Source organism: Nicotiana attenuata, unplaced genomic scaffold, assembly GCF_001879085.1.
Source record: "Nicotiana attenuata strain UT unplaced genomic scaffold, NIATTr2, whole genome shotgun sequence".
In the NCBI taxonomy this organism is placed as follows: domain Eukaryota; kingdom Viridiplantae; phylum Streptophyta; class Magnoliopsida; order Solanales; family Solanaceae; genus Nicotiana; species Nicotiana attenuata.
In genome coordinates, this window is record NW_017674653.1 from 47,898 (window position 1) to 69,769 (window position 21,872).

At 38.6% G+C, this 21,872-nt stretch overlaps 2 protein-coding genes across 4 annotated transcripts; one reads left to right on the forward strand and one right to left on the reverse strand.

Annotated features, from left to right (window-relative positions):
- Positions 1–2,078: 2,078 nt before the first annotated feature.
- Positions 2,079–8,002, forward strand: LOC109219065 (calcium-transporting ATPase, endoplasmic reticulum-type). 3 transcript variants are annotated; one of them, XM_019383479.1, is made up of 8 exons: positions 2,079–2,314; positions 2,880–4,405; positions 4,486–4,607; positions 5,139–5,417; positions 5,499–5,882; positions 6,166–6,275; positions 6,372–6,600; positions 7,127–8,002. In XM_019383479.1, the coding sequence occupies exons 2-8, from the start codon at positions 2,938–2,940 to the stop codon at positions 7,682–7,684; spliced, it is 3,150 nt and encodes a 1,049-aa protein (XP_019239024.1). In that variant the 5' UTR covers positions 2,079–2,314; positions 2,880–2,937; the 3' UTR covers positions 7,685–8,002. The 3 variants fall into 3 exon arrangements, with proteins under 3 accessions (XP_019239024.1, XP_019239025.1, XP_019239026.1); XM_019383480.1 differs by lacking the exon at positions 2,079–2,314 and adding an exon at positions 2,317–2,389; XM_019383481.1 differs by lacking the exon at positions 2,079–2,314 and adding an exon at positions 2,337–2,393.
- Positions 8,003–8,335: 333 nt separating this feature from the next.
- LOC109219067 (pentatricopeptide repeat-containing protein At5g08510) lies at positions 8,336–10,284 on the reverse strand. Its single transcript, XM_019383484.1, has 2 exons — positions 9,063–10,284; positions 8,336–8,956 (listed from the first exon to the last, which is right to left on the reverse strand). The coding sequence occupies exons 1-2, from the start codon at positions 9,987–9,989 to the stop codon at positions 8,357–8,359; spliced, it is 1,527 nt and encodes a 508-aa protein (XP_019239029.1). The 5' UTR covers positions 9,990–10,284; the 3' UTR covers positions 8,336–8,356.
- Positions 10,285–21,872: the final 11,588 nt, after the last annotated feature.

Consider the following 21,872-nt stretch of genomic DNA (forward strand, 5'->3'; position numbering starts at 1 on the left):
TTAGTTGGATAAATTTTGCATTTTGATGAGAATTTGATTCTTTTTAACAAGTCTTCTTTTCTAACCACTAAAGCCGTAATGGTCTATCATTTTCACTTTCTCACTCGAGAAAAAATTGCAAGCTATGTTTGTCTTGACTTTTTGTCTTTCACTTACACATCACATCGACAGAAAAAACTTTGCTCTATTAGTTTTCAAATACACAAAAGACAACATAATCTTTTCAAACAAAAATGACGGAAGGTATTATGACAACTAGAATAATTAGTCTAGGTTTATTATTCAGCTATATAGCTACTTCACCATTATTTTACAATTATGCTGACGTTCAAAGAATTTTGTTTTGTAAAATTGATGCTAAAACCACATATTCAAGGTATATTCTATTAATTTAAGCTAAGGCAAGTGGTATATATTACGATCATATCACTAGAATATGCCATGATACGATTTTCCATAAGGAAGTTTCCTAGAAAGTGGACAAATTTTGAAAACTTGGGAAAAAAGTTTTGAAATCATGAACTTGTACTAGTCAGTCTCGTCTGCTGACAACATCTTTTCTTTTTCTTCCAAAATTGATGGATAAAGAAACGAATTAATTGGCTCTCTTTCCCTTTGTCCTAACAAAACAACGAGGAAAGTTAAAAAGTCATCTTCTTGAATGGTTTTCTTAGTAATTCCTCTCTTTCCCTTTTTAATTCCTAACCTAACAAACTTTCTAATGTTGAACAATTCTTGGTGATGTTGTCCCACCATATAATCCTTGAATTATCATTGAATCGTGGACAGCACTACTAATTAGCATAAAGTCCAAGAGTTGTTCATTCCCTTAAGAGGAAAAGAAAAAGAGAAGCCAAAAATAGTAGTAGTAATTTGTATGAAAGCATACTTTTGGAAGTGGTTCATGAAAATCAATATAAACGGCTTGTTTCCTTTTTCCTAAATTATATTTATAAATATTATTTATTTTCGCAGTCAGGGGCGGATCTAAAGGTATGAGTATTGGTTCCTGGAAACCCAGTAGCTTTTGGCTAGATTCTGTATTTGTATTAAGAAAATCATTCAATGTATAAGAATATTTAGTTGGAAACCCTGTTCTTTAATCCGGTTATTATAATATATTCATTTGAAGTCGATGTAGGAACCCATAAACTCAAATTCCTTGATCCGCCTCTACTCACAGTTGACTTGACTGGAAACCTAAAATCTTATAAACTGCTCGAAAAGGAATATAAGGAAAAACACATAGAATAGTTTAGTTTCATTTTATATGTTTTAGTTTAACCGAACAATAATTTAAGAATATAAAGAGAACTTTATGATTTTGAAATAAAGGTGTGCATTACCTACTAAAAATATCCTTTGAATCTTATGATTTTATATATACCATGTCATTCTTATAAAGTGTCATCAAGGGTAAAACACAAAACATCACAATTTAAAATGTAATACTCCTTCCGTTTTAATTTAGATGAGGTAGTTTGACTCAGCACGCAGCTTAAGAAAAAAAAGAATTTTGAAACTTATGGTTTTAAAAATTTAAGGGGTAAAAACTTTGTGGGGCCATGACATTTGTGTGGTTATAAAAATTTCTCATTAAGGATAAAAATGGATAAAATGAAGAGTTTAGAGTTGAATTATTTTCAAATTTAAAAATAGATAATTTATTTTGGAACAGACTAAAAAAGAAAGTAACTCATCTAATTTGAAACGGAGGGAGTATTATATTAAAAGAATTGTACTATTCATTTTGAACTAGACTAAAAAAGAATTCTTAGAAAATTGCGTACCAATTTTATTTTCTAGGTTCACTTTCAACCTAAATAGTTTTACTAGTAAAGATAAAAAATACATCGGGAACAAAATTATAAACAAGATTAGATGCGTATGTATACTCTATACATTAAAGATTCTGTTTACGCGTACGGCGGTCTACTTGTCCCCAAACCCCAATTACTACCTTATAAAAGTCAAACTCGAATTAAGGGCATTATGGTAAATGCAACTATTATCCAATTTAATTTTGAATATATGTTTTTTTCTCCTATGCCTTTTAAAATGTAACTGTATCCAAATCTATACAAGTAAAATCAGAGAACTACTTTACTTTTTGTAGTCTCCAAACCAAAAGCAGTTATCCCAGTCGTAAGTGTTCTTCAGTCTTTCTTTCTTTTCACTGGAAAGAGAAAAATAATCAATTGAATGAGAAAATTTTCAGCCGTCTGTTTCCAAGAATCTTCTTCCTCTGTATAATACTATGTCCGATCTGTCAGTTACTTTCTCTGAAAGCCACTGCTTTTGTTCCTTATAAGAGGTACAACATTTCCTATCTCATTGTTATTCCTTGTCCCTTTTGCTAGCAGTTGCTAAAGCTTCAATCTTTTTCATTGTGGGTACTAATACATGATTTATTTTGATTCTTTTTTATGAGACTGTTATTCTTGTCTCATTTGTAAAGTTGTTTGCTTTGCATGGTTTCAGTTTTCTTTTAGTGCTGCATAGCAGTTTCTGCTGTTGTTTTCCTCCATTTCTTAGTTTTACTTGTTTGAGGCTTAATGCTGGTTGCCTGCCCTGCTTTCTTTTAAATGTGATTTTTTATGGTTGGATAGGTGTGCCATAAAAGCTGTCAATTATTACTTGATAGAGTTGTAGTTGGAGATTTGCTTCTTTTTGCCTCTTATATCCTTTTTTTAAAACTCAAAACCAACAGTTCCATTAAACTGAATCAGCAACCAACAAGTTTGCTGTTGGGATAAGTCTAAATATTTGCTTTTCACTCAATTATTTGCTTAACTTTTATGGTTCCAGGGTTGCACTTGCACACTAAAATACTATAGTACTTCTTTGCTCAAACTGCTATTTCTTGCATCTTTTTTCAGGGAATGAGATGATTGAGGATAATTTCTTTGGAATTTAAGTTAGATTGAGGATTTCGCGATGGAAGAAAAACCATTCCCTGCATGGTCCTGGTCTGTCGATCAGTGTCTGAAAGAGTACCAAGTAAAATTAGAGAAGGGCCTAAGCACTTATGAGGTGGAGAAGAGGCGAGAAAGATATGGTTTGAATGAGCTTGAGAAAGAAATGGGGAAGCCTTTGTGGAGGCTTGTTTTGGAGCAGTTTGATGATATGCTTATTAAGATCCTCCTTGGTGCAGCCTTCATCTCATTCGTTATAGCTTATCTGCATCAGGATGAGTCTGGGTATTCAGGGTTCGAGGCCTATGTAGAACCCTTTGTAATCCTCTTGATCTTAGTAATCAATGCAATCGTCGGAGTTTGGCAAGAAAGCAATGCTGAGAAAGCACTGGAAGCATTAAAAGAGATGCAAGGTGAGTCTGCAAAAGTATTCAGAGATGGATATTTAGTACCAGATTTACCAGCAAGGGAGCTTGTCCCGGGGGATATCGTGGAACTGCGAGTTGGTGACAAAGTGCCAGCTGATATGAGAGTTGCCACTTTAAAATCCTCAACTCTAAGGGTTGAGCAAAGTTCTTTGACAGGGGAATCAATGCCAGTTGCTAAAAGCACAGATTCAGTTCCTATGGATGATTGTGAATTGCAGGCCAAAGAGAACATGGTTTTTGCTGGAACTACAGTCGTGAACGGTAGCTGCATCTGCATTGTTGTGGACACAGGGATGTGCACAGAAATTGGTAAGATTCAAAGACAAATCCATGATGCATCAATGGAAGAAAGCGACACCCCTTTGAAGAAGAAACTTGATGAATTCGGTAATAGGCTTACATCTGCTATTGGCATTGTTTGCCTAGTCGTGTGGGCGATCAACTACAAATATTTCCTTACTTGGGAGGTTGTGGATGGATGGCCTTCAGACATCCGTTTCTCATTTGAGAAATGCACATATTATTTCAAGATAGCTGTTACTCTTGCAGTGGCTGCAATTCCTGAAGGTCTCCCTACTGTGATTACTACTTGCTTAGCTCTGGGTACAAGGAAAATGGCACAAAAGAACGCAATAGTGCGGAAACTTCCAAGTGTGGAAACCTTAGGATGCACAACTGTGATTTGTTCAGATAAAACAGGAACCTTGACCACCAATCAGATGTCTGTGACAGAATTCTTCACATTGGGAGGGAAAACTACAGCCTGGCGAACTTTTGGCGTCGAAGGGACTACTTATGATCCTAAGGATGGGGGAATAGTTGACTGGAATTGCTACAACATGGATGCTAACTTGCTAGTCATGGCTGAAATATGTGCAATTTGCAATGATGCTGGGGTCTTCTGCGATGGTCGTCTATTCAAAGCAACTGGATTGCCTACTGAGGCAGCTCTCAAAGTTTTGGTGGAAAAGATGGGAGTACCGGATAGCAAAGCGAGGAGCAAGATCCGCGATGCACAGATTGTATCAAGCTATTTGATTGATCGCAACACAGTTAAATTAGGTGACCATAACTTTACTTCACTCATCTATCTATTTACTACTATTTCAAACCAGTGTATTGAGGATTATTTTTTAATACAGGATGCTGTGAATGGTGGATGAAAAGATCAAAAAGGGTTGCAGCATTGGAATTTGATCGTGTTCGCAAATCCATGGGTGTTATTGTGCGGGAGCCAAATGGGAGCAATCGACTACTTGTCAAGGTTATTTCATGTCATTTATGATACATAAATAGTAATGAGATCAGTGTAATCACATATTTTTATTTTGAATATACTGGTTTCTGAACTACATTAGAGACTAGAGATAATTGGTCTCTAAAATATTTTTCTTTATTTGACTGTTGGCTTCGATATACCCAGCTAGGCCAGAAAAGTTTTTATTTTTATCTTGTTGATGTGCTGTAGGCAGTATATGCCTAGAAAAATTTCAGTTAGCAAGAGACTGAGTCTGCATTATCTTCATCGCTAGGAGTAGGTTCAATGTTAGTCCTTACTAAATGCTGTGGCAGCTTAACTGTTTATTAATGTTCTTCAGTTTCCAAAAGTGGGTATCAACAGTTAGAAGTGTTATCTGTTCTTTCTGTCAAAGATGCTTCTCCGGAGTTTAGTTCCATAGCAATGTCATTCACTTTAGGAAATGCCTAGCTTTTCTCCATTGATGTTGAATGATCACTTGTTCACAAGTTGAGCTTGGTAATCTGTGCATGTCTGATTAAAACTTGTTTTGTCTAGGGTGCTGTTGAGAGTTTGCTAGAACGTAGTACATATGTTCAACTTGCAGATGGATCAACTGTTCCCATTGACGAGTCCTGTCGGCAACTATTGTTGTTGAGACACTTGCAGATGAGTTCAAAGGGTCTGCGATGCTTGGGCTTGGCATATAAAGATGATTTGGGCGAGCTTTCAGGATATTATGCCGAGACTCATCCTGCTCATAAGAAGCTGCTTGATCCGTCCTGCTACTCCTCCATAGAAAGTGATCTAGTTTTTGTAGGAGTTGTTGGTCTAAGGGTGAGTACTTTTAAGTTTCCAAGAACAATAAATAACTAACTAGAAAACCATCATTTTCTTATGTAAATGAATGAAATGCAGGACCCCCCACGTGAGGAAGTTCACAAGGCAGTAAATGACTGCAGAAGAGCTGGGATCAAAATCATGGTTATAACTGGAGATAATAAATCCACAGCTGAGGCTGTTTGCAGGGAAATTCAGTTATTTTCTGATGGTGAGAATCTTAGAGGGAGTAGTTTTACCGGCAAAGAATTCATGGCACTTTCCTCGCAGCAGCAAATTGAGATATTGTCAAAAGATGGAGGCAAGGTCTTTTCTCGTGCTGAACCCAGGCACAAACAAGAAATTGTAAGGATGCTGAAGGAGATGGGTGAAGTTGTTGCAATGACTGGAGATGGCGTCAATGATGCACCTGCACTAAAACTTGCTGACATTGGAATAGCCATGGGCATCACAGGAACTGAGGTGAAATAAACTTTTTTTTGTGTAGTTGTTACAACTCAATTTCTGAATTGTTGCATTAATGCTCTCAGTGCAATTATTTGACCGTTGACTACCTAAAATACACTTTTGGAATAGTAGAGTACTGAGGTCTTCGGAGGGATTGCTCGTCATGCTATGACACTAAGTTCATCATCTAAATCTTGAGAAGTTACCGTGATTGTGCACCCTGCATGTGAAGTTTTCCTAAATATGTTAACTTATTGGTCATTGTATTAATTAGCTGATCAGAGAATAATATGTTTAGGTTGCAAAAGAAGCTTCTGATATGGTTCTGGCAGATGACAATTTCAGTACTATAGTCTCTGCTGTTGCAGAGGGACGTTCGATCTACAATAACATGAAGGCCTTCATCAGGTTAGTCTTGTGATTCTGGTAATGAGTATTTGATTATTCCTAGATTAATCATGCTTTTTTCTTCCTTAATTTCATCTTTATTATTCTTTGGTGCAGATATATGATATCATCTAACGTTGGTGAGGTCATCTCCATTTTCTTGACTGCTGCTTTGGGCATACCAGAATGTTTGATACCCGTGCAGTTGCTCTGGGTAAATTTGGTAACAGATGGCCCACCTGCTACGGCTCTCGGATTTAACCCTGCTGATGTTGACATAATGCAGAAACCGCCTAGGAAGAGCAATGATGCTCTCATAAATTCCTGGGTTTTCTTCCGCTATATGGTATCGCTATTTCTTTCCAATTTCCCCCTCTAAGTTCTATTAGTTACTTCTTCAATTTTCTCCAATAGGTAGAAATGAATCTGCTTTATTTCTTTCAGTTTTTTCACACTTTATTATTCTCCAATAAGTAGGTGAAGAAAGTACTAGTAGTAATTGAGAAGGCCTCATTTGACTAGAGTATCAACGGCATAGGCTGTGCGTGCTGCAGCATTTTCCTGGCCATGTGGTTCACCCTGTTATACTATATAAAAAATCAGCTCTACCATTCAGCTTGGATATTCTCCAAAAATAACAGTGCAATCAAGGAAAATATGTTTATCCATCTAGATCACTTCCCTGCATAAGCAACAACTGTTATAAGCTGCTTAATAAAAGAAGTGGATGCACCAAAGAGAGTGAGATGCTCTGTTACCTAAGCAACCAACTATAACTTTTTATCACATGTTCATCTGATCTTCAATATATTGAGTAAACTTCTCGACAAGCTAAGCTGCAACTTACATTCTGGTTTCTGTTATATTTTCAGGTCATTGGTTCTTATGTGGGCATTGCAACGGTCGGCATATTTATAGTGTGGTATACTCAGGCTTCTTTCCTTGGTATTGATCTTGTGAGTGATGGCCACACACTTGTTGAACTATCACAGCTTCGCAACTGGGGTGAGTGCTCCGCATGGCCAAATTTCACTGTGAGTCCGTTCACGGCTGGTAACCGCCTGATTACTTTTTCACACCCTTGTGACTACTTTACTGTTGGTAAAGTGAAGGCCATGACTTTGTCACTCTCTGTCCTGGTGGCAATTGAGATGTTTAATTCTCTCAATGCTCTCTCTGAAGACAACAGCTTGATCAAAATGCCACCCTGGAGAAACCCTTGGCTTCTTGTTGCAATGTCAGTCTCGTTTGGCCTACATTGCCTGATACTCTATATTCCTTTCCTAGCAGATATATTTGGTATTGTCCCACTGAGCCTAAATGAATGGCTTCTTGTCATCTTGCTTTCTGCCCCAGTTATTCTTATTGATGAAGTCCTCAAATTTGTGGGGAGGAGAAGAAGATGGAGAAGTAAACTAAAAGCTGCATAATGTATTCATCTCGGAAACGCTCGATTTTATTGATTTAAAGTGCTTTGAGCTGATGTGCAGTTAGGTGGGAATTAAATTTATATTGTTTGCAAATGCAAAATCTTTTTTCTGGTGACATTTGTTTAGGAACTCTGCAAGCTATATAGCCTTTGATCACATGCATTGGGTGGTTTTTGTTATCAAAAAATTCAAAGCTTCTGAAGCAAAACCTGGTGTTTTTCCCCCTGATCCTTTCTAAGAGGGTTTCATGTATCACAGATTCTAGTTTGTATCATTCATTTATTATTGACTCTGCCATCTTACAGTAGATGAACTTAATGCGACCTCTTCTGGTGGTGTGTGCTTGAAATTATGCATCTCCACCCGAAGCTATTGTTGTTTCCTTTTTTTTTTCCTTCCCTCTTTTGGAAAGAGAAAGCTGTACATTTTATGCCTTATAATAAAAGGGAAGCTCGGTGCACTAAGCTCCTGCTATGCGCGGGGTCCGGGGAAGGGCCGGACCACAAGGGTCTATTATGCCTTACGATATGCCCTGAAAATGTTAACCAAGTTTTAATTACATTAGGTTTTGTATAATCTGAGTAGGTAGAGCAGGAATCACTTGTTGCTTTAGACATAATAGGAATTAGAGAAACGTAGGTCCAAAAACTAATCAGGTTATCACCAAAAAATTTATTCAACAATAGAATCCAAATCAATATCAATGGTGCTTTCATCGAACTTTAATATAGTCGTGACTAAATCAAGCAGTGCATATATCTCATTTGATTTTTGGTGGGATTTGTCCTCTACTATAAACTTATGAATATCTCCTCCCTCCTCAATGAAGCTGTACCCTGCTGCTTTTGTAATCTGGGAGGACTTCATCAGTTTCCTTAACCTTGCAACACCATCCCATCGGCCAGCTCTTGCATAGATGTTTGAGAGAATAACATAATTTCCAGGATTCCACGGCTCGAACACAGAAAGGAACTCGGCTGCTTTCTCAGCCAGTGCAACATTGCCATGGAAGCTGCAGGCTCCAAGCAGAGTTCCCCATATAACCGAATCAGGTGTCATTGGCATGCTCTCTATAAGATCATAAGCTTCCTGCAACTTTCCAGCCCGGCCTAAGAGATCAACCATACAGCCATAGTGTTCCAACTTTGGAACTATGGAGAATCTTTGCTCCATCAAACTGAGGAGTTCCCAGCCCTTTGCTACCATGCCTCCATGTGTGCATGCTAGGATTGCTCCTACAAACGTTACATCATCAGGTGCATTTCCTTCTCCCTGTATCAACAGTAGCACAATAATATGAATTCCACTATAAATGCTAATTCGTGCTTGCTGTAATTTGGATGTTCAAAGAACGAATAGAATATTTGCAAAGGCTTACCAGCATTTGGTTGAAAAGCTTAAGAGCTTCATCACCTTTTCCATGGACAGCTAACCCCATGATCATGGTATTCCAAGAACACAAGTTCCTCCTCCTACCAATCTCGTGAAAGAGTTGCATTGCCCTATCAATTCTACCACATTTCATATACATTTCAAGCACAGCATTGCAGACAAACATATTCTTAAAGTATCCATTTGCCCTTGCATTAGCTTCAATTTTCTGCCCAACCTCCAACGCCCCAAGATTCGCACAAGCTGGAAGCACACTAGCAATTGTGACTTCATTAGGCTTTACTCCTTTGTCTTTCTCCATTTCCTTGTAGACAGTTAATGCATTCGCATACTTGCCATTTTGCGAATAGCCTGAAATCATTGCTGTCCAGGAAATCACATTCCTTGAAGGCATTGCTGAAAACAACTTGAAAGCTTCTTCCACATTCCCATTCTTGGTATACCCTGCAATCAAAGAATTCCAAGTGGGCACATCCTTCATTTCCATCTCGTCGAAGAGCTTTCGCGCAGAAGGCAACAGGCCCATTTTAGCATACATGTCAACAAGTGCAGTTAAAGCGTAGATGTCGAAATTGAAACCCCATTTGATGAAATGGACATGGAATATTCGGCCTTGTATGGGGCTGGAACGGCTGGTGCATGCGGCGAAGAGGAAAGTGAAGGAGTGTGGATTAGGGGAGCAGCCTTGCCGGCGCATATGGATATAGAGAGAAAAACACTGGCTGGGAAGGCCATGAGAAGAATAGGCTTGAATGAGCTTGTTGTAGAGAAAGACAGTTGGTCTGGTAATATTGTCGAACACTTTGTGGGCGTACGGTATGTTTGGGATTTCAATAAGCTTGGTAATCAAGAATTGGGTGAAGTCGGTGCCATTTCGGAGAGTGTGGGCGTGTATTTGTTTCAGTTGGTTCATAAGAAATGTTTGACGCGTCAATGCACCATGCAAGATCTACCTTGCAAAATATCTGTTCTTTTTAGGACCAAGAAAGACCAACTGGCACGATTCTGAAACTAAACTAATTATGCAAAAATCTACCTTATAAGAGATTTAATTGGTATTAAAAGTGGAGATTTATGGATATCGGCCAAACTTGGAGATTCCAATTTCCAAATAATATTTCATGCTTGGGTTCAGTCACGCCTCCTAAGTGCAACTTAGTACATAAAATATGGTGAAACTTGCTATATTAAGAGGGTGTTAACTTATAAGCTAATCAAACTGGCTTATAAGCTTATTTATGCGTTGGCTAAACATTCAAAGTGTTTATAAGCCAAGTGCTTATAAGCTAAAAACAGTCACATGTCACAAGTTAGAGGGTGTTTGGATTAGCTTTTAAGCTGGTCAAATCAGCTTTTAAGCTCTTTGTTAGCTTTTCTAAGCGTTTGACAAAGTTAAAAAATGATGGAAATAAGTTACAAACTACTTAAAACAAGCCAAAAGCAGCAATAAGCTGGGCAACCCCAACTTATTGCTTTTTAGCTTGAAAAAGCTATTTCGGCAGAAAACCCGCCAATCCATACGGGCTCAAATTCTTCTTCTATTAGGAGTGTTTAACCAGAAAATAAGAAATTCGGGTCAAAGCGTATTTTTTAGAAGAACTCGGGTTACTGATAATCAAATTTAAAGTAAATAAGAAGAATTAGGATTACTGATAGCTAAGTAAAAAGAAAGCAAAGTAAATCAGTGTATTCCAATAATATTGTGTGTCTTTACAAGTGTTATATCTCTCCTTTTATAGCTATCTCTCAATAATACGTTTCCTTTCCTCTCATAATAGAGCCATTATGAGCAATTAAAGATATTTAATATAACGTTATAATTGGTAATCGTAACTGTTTCGTGAAGATTCTATAACGTTTTCCATCATTGATGCTCATTAATTGTGGATAATACGTATTTGTACTTTTTGCTATCCAGGTTCATTCCTCTAATGTCTTTTCATATTACCAAGAGGCTCGAGTAACTGTTCCTCCCTGTTTTTCTTGAATCTCTGCCCGTGCCTGTCAAAGCTCGTGCCTCTTCAGCTATCCTTTGCCAGTTGTCACTCTTTTATTGATCCACGTGTCTTGGTATATTAATTCGATATGTTAACTTGATTTTCCCAATACAGACAGTCCCCCCACTTGCCATTTATTCAACAATTGAATATTTGGGAAGTGGATCTCATTAAAGCGGAAATTTTTGCCGCCATTATACCTTCTTCAGAACTGACGCTTTGTATGTCACTTCCATTTAATGCTCGTGACACGTGGCGTCCTTTAATTGGGTTTGCAACCCTTCAGCGTCTTTTAGGGCTTTTTTGCGGCTGCACCAACCACGAAGTGACAGTTTTCATTATGACGCCCCCATCATTACCTTTTTTGTTTGACGGTTGCTTCTGAGTATAAATATAACCTTTGTCTTGTCTTTCTCATAAAAGTTTCTTAACTTTGAATATCCATTCTTGTCTTCTTCTTTGTTCAGCCATGTCTTCTTCAAATCCTGATCCTAGTAAAGTTCTTATTGTAGATGAACTTCCTCTTGCTCCAACTAGGAGCATGAGAGGAGGTAGGTTACGTAGCTTAGGCTCCATTCGAGGTTCGCCTTCATCTTTACCTAGTTCCACTCCTCCTTCTTCTTCTAGAACCAGGGGTTCTCTTCCACACAGAGCTTCTTCTAAAAGCAGAGATTCCAATGAACCAGTTCGTGAACCCTTAGTAGATGAAATTGTCCCCTCTGAACTTTCTTTTTATTCTGATAGGGAATCGATTAGAAATCAGGTTTCCTCTATGTCCTCTCTTGATCGTGCTGATGTCTATCCTTCTCAAATTACCGAAGGTTTAATCTCTGTCATTCGTAGAGATTGCCATTGGAAATCTGACTTCCCCATCATAATTCCTAATGCAAATCAAAGAATCACATCCTACATGACTGGATTTTCTTTCGTGTATACATATCCTTTTACACTGAATTTTAGACCTCCCATTGATCCTGTTATCATCGAGTTCTGTCGTTTTTTCATTTTTTGTCTTGGACAAATTGGCCCCATTGTATGGAGGGTTGTTGCTTGTCTAAGGCATTTGGCTAGCTTGGCTAATTTGCCTTTTACCTTTTTTCATCTGATTCACCTCCACTCCCCTAAGTTATTCCGACATGGGATCTTTACTTTGGTAGCGAGGAGTAAGAGAGTTTTAGTCAGCCCTGAGGATGATAAGGACCGTGGCTGGTATGCCAAATTTGTTGCTGCTCCTACTGTAGGGTTAGTAGGTGAAGAAAATATACCATTCCCTGAAAAGTGGAATTTTGCACGTAAGTTTATTTCTGCAACTTTCTCTTCCTCTTTTTTCTCTTGAAGTGGTTTGTTTTTCTCGTGACTGCCTAACTCCCTCTTTTTTTCAGCAACCATGGGAACTGTTGACGAGATTCCCAATTTTCGTGGTTGGGTAGAGAAATTGTTGATTGTTGCTCCGATGGAAGGTAGATCTTGGAAAAACCTTTCTCACAGGTTTGGTTGGAAGGTTAAAACTCATGGTAAATGCTTTACCCCCTTTCTCCTTTTTTTTTGTGCATTCTTCACTTAGAATGTATTTGACCCTTCTTTTATCAGGGTTTCCTATTCGTGGTGTAAGTGCCGATTCGATCACAGCTTCCAGACTTTCTTTGGCAAGGGCTCAGGAGATAATTCTGAGTTCTTCATCGAAAAGGAAAGCTGACAAACCCCAAGATTCTGAAGAGGAAGAGGAACGAGATGAAGGTTCCTTGATTAAAAGGCCGCGTGTTAGAAGGCGCGTTTTTTCAGATGATGAAGTTACTCCTCCCCGTTCTGTTCCCGTGACCGAGTCTGTTGAAGCCACCTTAGTGAGCTCAGAAGATGACACTCCTATGGCTGCTCGTGGCTCTGATGAACAACGTTTTTCTCTTGGGTTTGATAGTGAAAGTTTTGATTTGGTGTCTGATGAAGTACCTCTTGCCTCCTTTCCCGCGTCTGTTCCCATGGACCATTCTCTGCCAGTTTTTACTGCTACTGCTTCTGCTCCGCCTCAAGCTATTATGACTTCCTCTACAGTCCCCGCTACTAATGTTTCTCGAAGAAGTTGGTTCTTCAAGTGGAGGTAGAGTGATGAAACAAATTACCATTGAGGTCCCTGCTGAAGGTAATCTTCTAAAGAAGTCAGGTCAAGCTGACGTGTGGTTGAAACCCCTCATCGGTCCAGTTGAAAAATCCAAGCTGGAAAGTCATAGTTCTCTGACTTGGATGAATGATATCGTGCAATCATCGTTGAAGGTATAAATTTCTTTTCATATTATATACCGTTTTTCTTTTACTAAGATTCTTTTGTATTCCCTTTTTTCCTTTAGATCAATCTCGTCGGCACGGAGATGATGAAAAGGGTTTCCCAGACAGAACAATTGATGCATGATTACCAGATCGAGGCAGACAACTGGAAAGAGCAGTATGACAGTCTCCAGCTTGAAATGGAGGTTTTAGAAGAAAACAAATGTACCTTAGAGCAGCAGTTGAAGATTGTAACTTCAGAGTTGGCCGTTGAGAAGGCTTCTAACAATCAGGCAGGCAAGGATAGAAATTTCCTCGAGTCATCATTTGCTGAACAACTCTCTAAAGCCTCCGAAGAGATCAGAAGCTTGAAGGCCTTGTTGAGCGAAAAAGAAGCTTATGCAGGTGATCTTGTTCAAACACTTACTCAGACCCAAGAAGATCTTCGTGTGTCTTCTGATAAGGTCAAATTTTTGGAGAGTTCACTTGCCCCTTTGCAATCTTCTTATGATACTGCTTTGGCTGAAAAGGAATAGTTTTAGAGTGAAATTGACCAATGGGAAAGAGATTATGAGGCTCTTGAGGATAAAGCAGCTGTTGAAGTGAGTTGGGCTATTTTGAATACGCGCCATGATACTCTTGTGGAAGCTAGCCAAGAGGGTTTTAACTTGGATGCTGAGTTAGCTAAGATAAAAGAAACCATTGAAAAAACTCAGCAAAGCCAAAGTTTTTCTTCTCCTATGGCCGATACTCCTGAGCACGTTGAAGCTGACCCTAGTGCGATGAATGTTCCAGCTCCTTCAGATCAAGTCGAGCCTTCTGTTGCTGATGATGCCATTTTGAACCCTTCTCCTGCTCCACAGTGAAAGTTTATTTGTGAAATTTGACTTTGTCTCTTTTTTTTCTTGGTGGAATATGTGGTGATTTTACCCCTGGTCCCATTTGGGGGTTATGTTTTTTGTTGATGTCAAGTCCCCAGGTCTTTTCGGGGCTTTTTGTAAAAAATGACAATCAGTTTATGACTAAGTTCGTACTTAGTTTAATATTATAAATTTTCTGTTTCAACTCAATTCTCTCGAGTTTCTGTTTCACTCTTTTTGCCTTGTTTTTATAAGTCCAAGGTCTTGCTTTTTGATTCGTGGGTTTTTGTCTTACCCTTTTGGCTTTTTGCATTTTTAGAAATGCTTTATTAACTTCATGCATCTTTGAATCAAACATGAATTTATAAAAGAGGGCCCTTTTATATATGACACTTAATGAAGAAGACGTCTCAACTTCATAATGGTGTAAACATACGGAAAAGAAATAGGAACACACATGTTTCTTGAAATAACTTTGATAAAGTTTTCATTCGAACTTTGTCAAGTTTAAATAACATCTTACATGTATTTGAATATCTTCTATTACCTTTCCGTAACTGTTTTCTTTACAACAGATTCAAAAAATAAAGAAAATCCAAGGGTTTCTTTATAACCCATGGCTAAATATTGCCTTTAACCTAAACATCGTGAGATTTTGAGATCTATATACATGAGTGTACTCTCCATAGGTTTTTTGATCAGGCTTGTGTAATTGGCTCGTGACTTTGCTCTGAACTTGATATTTGATGAGTAGACTTTTAGGCTCGACTTGAAATTTTCATAAAATTTTTCAGTCTTCTTTGCCTTCCTTATACATATATCATATGTATATTATATAGTCCCCCAAGTGTTTGAGCTTTGAAGTATGAAATCTCGAGCACTTGATTATTCCTTCCATGCGGTCCTTTTCCTGAAAAGGAAAAACATACGGGACTCGGAGGTACGATTTTAGATGAAGACTGCTTAACCCATTTAAATTTCCATCAGAATAGTTGTAACCCTAGATCGGGAATTATGTTCTTTCCACGTATCTTTCAGGTCGTAATTCATCATTTAGTGTGGGCTAGCTTTTTGCCTATCATCTAAAATCGTTAGTAAAATTTTAATAAATCAAGAATAAAAATCGTTAGTGAAGATACCTGCCCGTGAGTATTTCCTTTCCTTAGAAGTAGTATCTCTTTAGATGAACAGCATTCCAATTTGAAGGTAGGATCTTGCCATCCAATGTTTCAAGCTCGTATGCCCCTTTTCCTGCGATACCATGAATCTTATAAGGCCCTTCCCAAGTTGGACTTAACTTTCCTGCATTGGCTGCCCTCGTAGATTGGAAAACTTTCTTGAGTACGTAGTCCCCAATCTTGAAGTATCTGAGACGAGCTTTCCGATTGTAATACCGCTCTATAACTTGTTTTTGTGCTGCCATCCTTATTAGTGCAGTTTCCCTCCTTTCTTCAAGTAAATCCAGGTTTACCCGCATCTCTTCTTCGTTCGATTCCTCAGTAGCCTGTGTATATCTCGTACTTGGTTCCCCTATCTCGACTGGAATTAAGGCTTCAGCTCCGTATACAAGTGAAAATGGTGTTTCTCCCGTACTCGTTTTTGCTGTTGTTCGGTAAGCCCATTAGACTCCAGGTAATATCTCTGGCCAATTGCCTTTAGATTCTTCCAATCTTTTCTTCAAGTTGTTGATAATGACTTTATTTGTTGATTCAGCTTGTCCATTACCCACCGGATGGTAAGGAGTTGAAGTAATCCTTTTAATTTGCCAACTTTGGAAAAATTCTGTGATTTGTGTACCTATGAATTGCGGGCCGTTATCACATACGATCTCCTTTGGCACCCCGAATCGGCATATGATGTTCCGCCAGATGAAGTCTCTGACCTCTTTTTCTCGTACCTGTTTGAAAGCTCCCGCTTCTACCCACTTAGTAAAATAGTCAGTGAGTACTAATAAAAATCTTACCTTGCCTTTGGCTTGTGGTAGTGGTCCTACGATATCCATCCCCCACTTCATAAATGGCCATGGTGCAACGACTGAATGTAATAATTCAGCTGGTCGATGCATGTTGTTACCATACCTTTGACACTTGTCACATTTTGCAACAAAATTTTCCGCATCTTCTTCCATTTTGGAGCCAATAATAACCGGCTCTAATCATGGTTTTTACCAAAGATCTTACTCCTGCATGATTTCCACAATGTCCCTCATGTATTTCTCTCATCACGTATTCTGTTTGAGAAGGTCCGAGACATCTTGCTAGAGGGCCATCGAACATCTTACGATATAAATTGTCTTGTTTTAAACAGTAACGGGCTGCTTTTTGGCGAAGTGTCTGAGCTTTTTTCTTATTTTCAGGAAGTATTCCATACTGCAAAAATTGACAATTTCATTTCTCCAATCCCATGTTAAATTATTGTAATTTACCTCGTTTTTATCTTGATCAAGCATGGAATGAAACAAATGAATCACGAAAGCATTTTCTGCATTTGTTACTTCTGCAGCAGATGCTAAATTAGCTAGAGCATCTGCCTCGACGTTTTCCTCTCTTGGTATCTGTATGACTTTCCAAGTTTGAAATTGCCTGATCAAATCCCGAGTCTTTTCCAGGTACTGTTGCATTCTTGCTTCTCTGGCTGTATAAGTCCCCAGCATCTGGTTAACCACGAGCTGTGAGTCGCTTTTAATTATGACTTGCTCTATTCCGAGCTCTCTTGCCAATTCTAGACCTGCAACTACAGCTTCGTATTCTGCCTCATTATTAGTAATAGGATGACATTTTATGGCTTGTTGTATAGTTTCTCCCGTAGGTGGGACCAAAATAATGCCTAGACCCGCTCCTTTTACATTTGATGAACCATCTGTAAATAAGGTCCAAGTACCTGGATTAGACCCATTAAATACCTGCAGTTCTTTTTCTGCCTCCAGCTGCATTCCCTGACTAAAATCTGCCACAAAATCTGCTAAAACTTGCGATTTTATTGCAGTTCTTGGTTGATATGCTATGTCATATTCGCTTAAATCTGTAGCCCATTTGGCTAGTCTACCCGATAACTCTTGTTTATGCAGTATGTTGCGTAAGGGATAAGCAGTTACTACAGAGATAGGATGACATTGAAAATAAGGTCTTAACTTCCTAGATGCCATAACTAATGCGAGTGCAAGTTTTTCTAGATGAGGATATCGAGTCTCAGCATCTAATAATGACTTACTAACATAATAAATCGGAGATTGTTTACCTTGGTCCTCTCGAACTAACACAACACTTACCGCTACATCTGAAACAGCAAGGTAAATAAGTAGTTTTTCCCCATATTTTGGTTTTGCGAGCAATGGTGGATTTGACAGATATGTTTTCAAAATTTTAAGCGCATGTTGGCATTCTTCAGTCCATTCAAATTGATCTTGCTTTTTTAGGGCTGAAAAGAACCTGAAGCATTTTTCTGATGACTTGGAAATAAATCTTCCCAAAGCAGCTATTCTCCCCGTCAGTCATTGTACTTCTTTTTTATTCGTCAGTACATCCGGAATTTCTTCAATAGCTTTAATCTGTGCGGGATTTACTTCAATACCACGGTTAAAAACAAGAAATCCCAAGAACTTTCCTGACGAAACCCCAAACGTGCATTTTTCAGGGTTTAATTTCATATTAAATTTACGAAGAATCTGAAAGGCGGTCAAGTGTTGAATATGATCCCCTGCTTGTTGTGACTTGACCAGCATATCATCTATATAAACTTCCATGGTTTTCCCTAGATATTCCTGAAATATTTTGGTCACCAGCCTTTGATATGTGGCCCCAGCATTCTTGAGACCGAATGGCATTACTTTGTAACAGTAAGTCCCCATGTCTGTTATAAATGAAGTCTTTTCTTCATCTATAGGATCCATTTTTATCTGATTATACCCTGAATAAGCATCTAAAAAAATCAATAATTCATGTCCTGCAGTAGCATCAATTAATTGATCTATATGCGATAATGGAAAAGAATCTTTAGGGCAAGCTTTATTCAGGTCAGTATAATCTACACAAACTCGCCACTTACTATTCTTTTTAGGTACTACAACAGTATTAGCCAACCAACTTGGATACGTTACCTCGCGGATATACCCAATTTTTAAAAGTTTCTGCACCTCATCTTGAATCACCTGGTTCTTGAAGGAACCTTGCTTCCTTTTATTTTGTTTGACAGGTGGGTATGATGGATTTTCATTTAATTTGTGAGTCATTATATCCGGGGGTATACCTGTCATATCTGAATGGGACCAAGCAAAGCAGTCTATGTTAGCTTTTAAAAATTCAATCAACTTACATTTCATTTCATTGCTGAGGTTGGTCCCGATATAGACTTTTCTGTCAGGCCAGGGTGCAAATAATACTACAGCTTCTAACTCCTCGATCGTTGTTTTGATGTTTTCATTTTCTTCTGGTTCTTGGATGGTATCAGGCCTCGAGTCTACATCTGTTCGCCCATGCTTAGTTGAGGTTTGCGTCGCAACATCCTCAATTTGGTTCTGTGATTGCTATTTATCTTCGCTGTTTGCGCTTGCATCTGCTACGTAATTAATGCTTCGGGACGCTTGTTGGTCACCACGTATTTGCCGTATTCCCCATTGTGAAGGGAATTTGATAACTTGATGCAAAGTAGATGGTACAACATCCATCTCATGTATCCATGGTCTACCAAGAATCATATTGTAAGCCATATCCATTTCTACTACTTGAAATTTGGTGTCTTTGACTACTCCTTCTACAAATGTGGCGAGCATTATCTCGCCTTTTGTCACAATGCTCGAGTTGTCAAAACCGGGACAAGGTATGAGCCTTGGGTATCAACTTATCATCAACTTGCATCTCCTTTACCACTCTTAAAAGAATGATATTAACGGAACTACCTGGATCAATCAAAACTCGCTTCACATTAGTGTCATGTACAAGTAAAAATATTACCAGTGCATCATTATGTGGGGTCTGTACGCCATCTGCATCTGCATCATCAAATGTAATGCTATCTTCTTCTAAAACCTGTCGAACCCGCTTCCCGTGTAACTGTTATTTTTGACACCTTCTTCGCTGTTGTGTATGTTATGTCGTTGATTTATTCTCCTCCACTTATGACATTAATCGTCCTTTTCGGTGAAGGGGGTTTTGGGGGGGCTCCTGCCTATTTTTCATATATACCTGCTTTCCCTTTTCACTAAATAACTCAGTTAAATATCCTTGTTTTAATAAATATTCTACTTCACCTTGCAGCAATCTACACTCCGTCATTTTGTGACCGTGATCGTTGTGAAATTCACACCAAAAATCAGGAATTCGCCTGTTCGAGTTTGATCTCATTTCCCTTGGCTAGCGTACCTTGTCTCCCATGCTCCTTAAAACAGCCACCAACTCGGATGTGCTGACATTGAAACTGTAACCGCCGATCTTTGCCTTCGAGCTTTTGTCATCATCTCGCGTCTCTCGTGTATTCCGTTCTTTTCCGAACCTTGATGATGAACCTGACTCTCTATCTCTTGATCTATGATCGTACCTTGGGTTTTCCTGTTTTGAACGTGAGTCTCTTCCTGCTGGTCCCATGTATGGCTCGTACCTGTTTTTTGCGGACCTTTTTTCAGTTTCAGTTCTCCTTGAACTTACCCTTTTATCCCTTCGAGATTGAATAATGGTATCCTCTTCTATCCGCAGCTTCGTGCTATTTCTGTTATAAACATCATTCCAAGTTGTTGCTGGAAATTCACGCAGACTTTCCTTGAGTCTCCTTGTGGCTTCTGAACTTTTTTCATTTAGATTGCTGGCAAATGCCATAGCTGCCCAGTTATCTGGTATGCATGGCAACATCATCCTCTCCCGCTGGAATCTGTCCACGAATTCCCTGAGCAGCTCCGTATCCCCTTGCTTTATTTTGAAAATATCCTCCATTCTTTTCTCAACTTTTTGAGCTCCCGAGTGTGCTTTGATGAATGAATCTGCAAGTTCAGCAAAAGAATCTATAGAATTTTCGGGTAATAGAGAATACCATGTTAATGCTCCCTTAGTGAGTATTTCTCCGAATTTCTTGACCATCACTGATTCAATTTCTTGCTTGGTCAAGTCGTTGCCTTTTACACCGGTTGTGAATGCAGTTAAGTGATCCCTTGGATCAGTTGTTCCATCATATTTCTGAATGTCGGGCATCTTGAATTTCTTCGGAATTGGTAAAGGGGCTGCACTTGGCTTCCAAGGTTGTTGTGAGTACTTGTCTATATTTATTCCCTTGATTACAGGCGGCACTCCAGGTATTTGCTCTATGCCGTCGCTCTACTCCTTGAGCTGTTTCTGCAAAGTTAGTACCAAATTTTGTAAATCAGAATTAACTAGGTTACCTGACCCTCCATCACGGGTTTCGCTAGGAGTTCCTCCACTGCCTGAATTAACGAGTCCTGAGCGAGGATTTTCTAAGGTGTTGTTGTTTAGAGTTGATGATGGCGGCACGGCTGGCAGCTGGTTAGCGAAGGCCTCAAGGGCATTGCTGACCTGTTGAGCAATTAATTTTTTTCAAAGCTTCATTAATAGCCTCATCATTTTCAAATTGATCATTCACATTTGACCGAGACCCATCAGGAGTTCCTTCTCGAGATTGTCGAGGAGAATTTCGTGGGGAAGGGACCGGAGTTCCTGTGCCTTGCAGATTCTCCTGTTGTTGGTGATCTCCTTGATTGTTGTCATTGACATTCGACATGATTGTTTTGACCAAAAATTCGATTTAGAAAGTAATAGATTATTAGATTCCCGGTAACGGAACCAATTTGTTTAACCAGAAAATAAGAAATTCGGGTCAAAGCGTATTTTTTAGAAGAACTCGGGTTACTGATAATCAAATTTAAAGTAAATAAGAAGAATTGAGATGGCTGATAGCTAAGTAAAAAAGAAAGCAAAGTAAATCAGTGTATTCCAATAATATTGTGTGTCTTTACAAGTGTTATATCTCTCCTTTTATAGCTATCTCTCAATAATACGTTTCCTTTCCTCTCATAATAGAGCCATTATGAGCAATTAATGACATTTAATATAACGTTATAATTGGTAATCGTAACTGTTTCGTGAAGATTCTATAACGTTTTTCATCATTGATGCTCATTAATTGTGGATAATACGTATTTGTACTTTTTGCTATCCAGGTTCATTCCTCTGATGTCTTCATATTACCAAGAGGTTCGAGTAACTGTTCCTCCCTGTTTTTCTTGAATCTCTGCCCGTGCCTGTCAAAGCTCGTGCCTCTTCAGCTATCCTTTGCCTGTTGTCGCTCTTTTATTGATCCACGTATCTTGGTATATCATCACATTATTAATTCAATATGTTAACTTGATTTTCCCAATACAAGGAGTACAAAATATTAATTCAAGATATTCCTTACTAGCAGTGGCTTCTTACTGATTATAGACGTGAATTGCTATTCCAGTGAATGGAAACAGAAAGGATAGCTTGCATTCCATTTCCAAATGCTGTTGAACTTTAGTAAGAAATATCGATAATTTGAAGAGGGAAAGGACTGAAACTGAATATAGTGAGATTCAAATGTTGGCCGGAGCACTAGCTGAACATTTATCTAAAGGAATGATATGGAGATGATTGAAGGGAAACTGAAAAACAATGCAAAAAACATATCGAGCCTGTCCTCTAAGCTCATGACAACCAAGTG

What these genes read in the sequence shown, in the direction of transcription:
- LOC109219067 (XM_019383484.1), bottom strand. Translation starts at nt 9,989, where the DNA reads ATGAACCAACTGAAACAAATACACGCCCACACTCTCCGAAATGGCACC. An exon ending in AGCTTTTCAACCAAATGCTG is followed by an intron (nt 8,957 to 9,062) that starts GTAAGCCTTTGC and finishes CTGTTGATACAG; the next exon opens with GGAGAAGGAAATGCACCTGA.
- LOC109219065 (XM_019383479.1), top strand. Translation starts at nt 2,938, where the DNA reads ATGGAAGAAAAACCATTCCCTGCATGGTCCTGGTCTGTCGATCAGTGT. An exon ending in TCGCAACACAGTTAAATTAG is followed by an intron (nt 4,406 to 4,485) that starts GTGACCATAACT and finishes TTTTTAATACAG; the next exon opens with GATGCTGTGAATGGTGGATG. An exon ending in GGGTTTTCTTCCGCTATATG is followed by an intron (nt 6,601 to 7,126) that starts GTATCGCTATTT and finishes TTATATTTTCAG; the next exon opens with GTCATTGGTTCTTATGTGGG.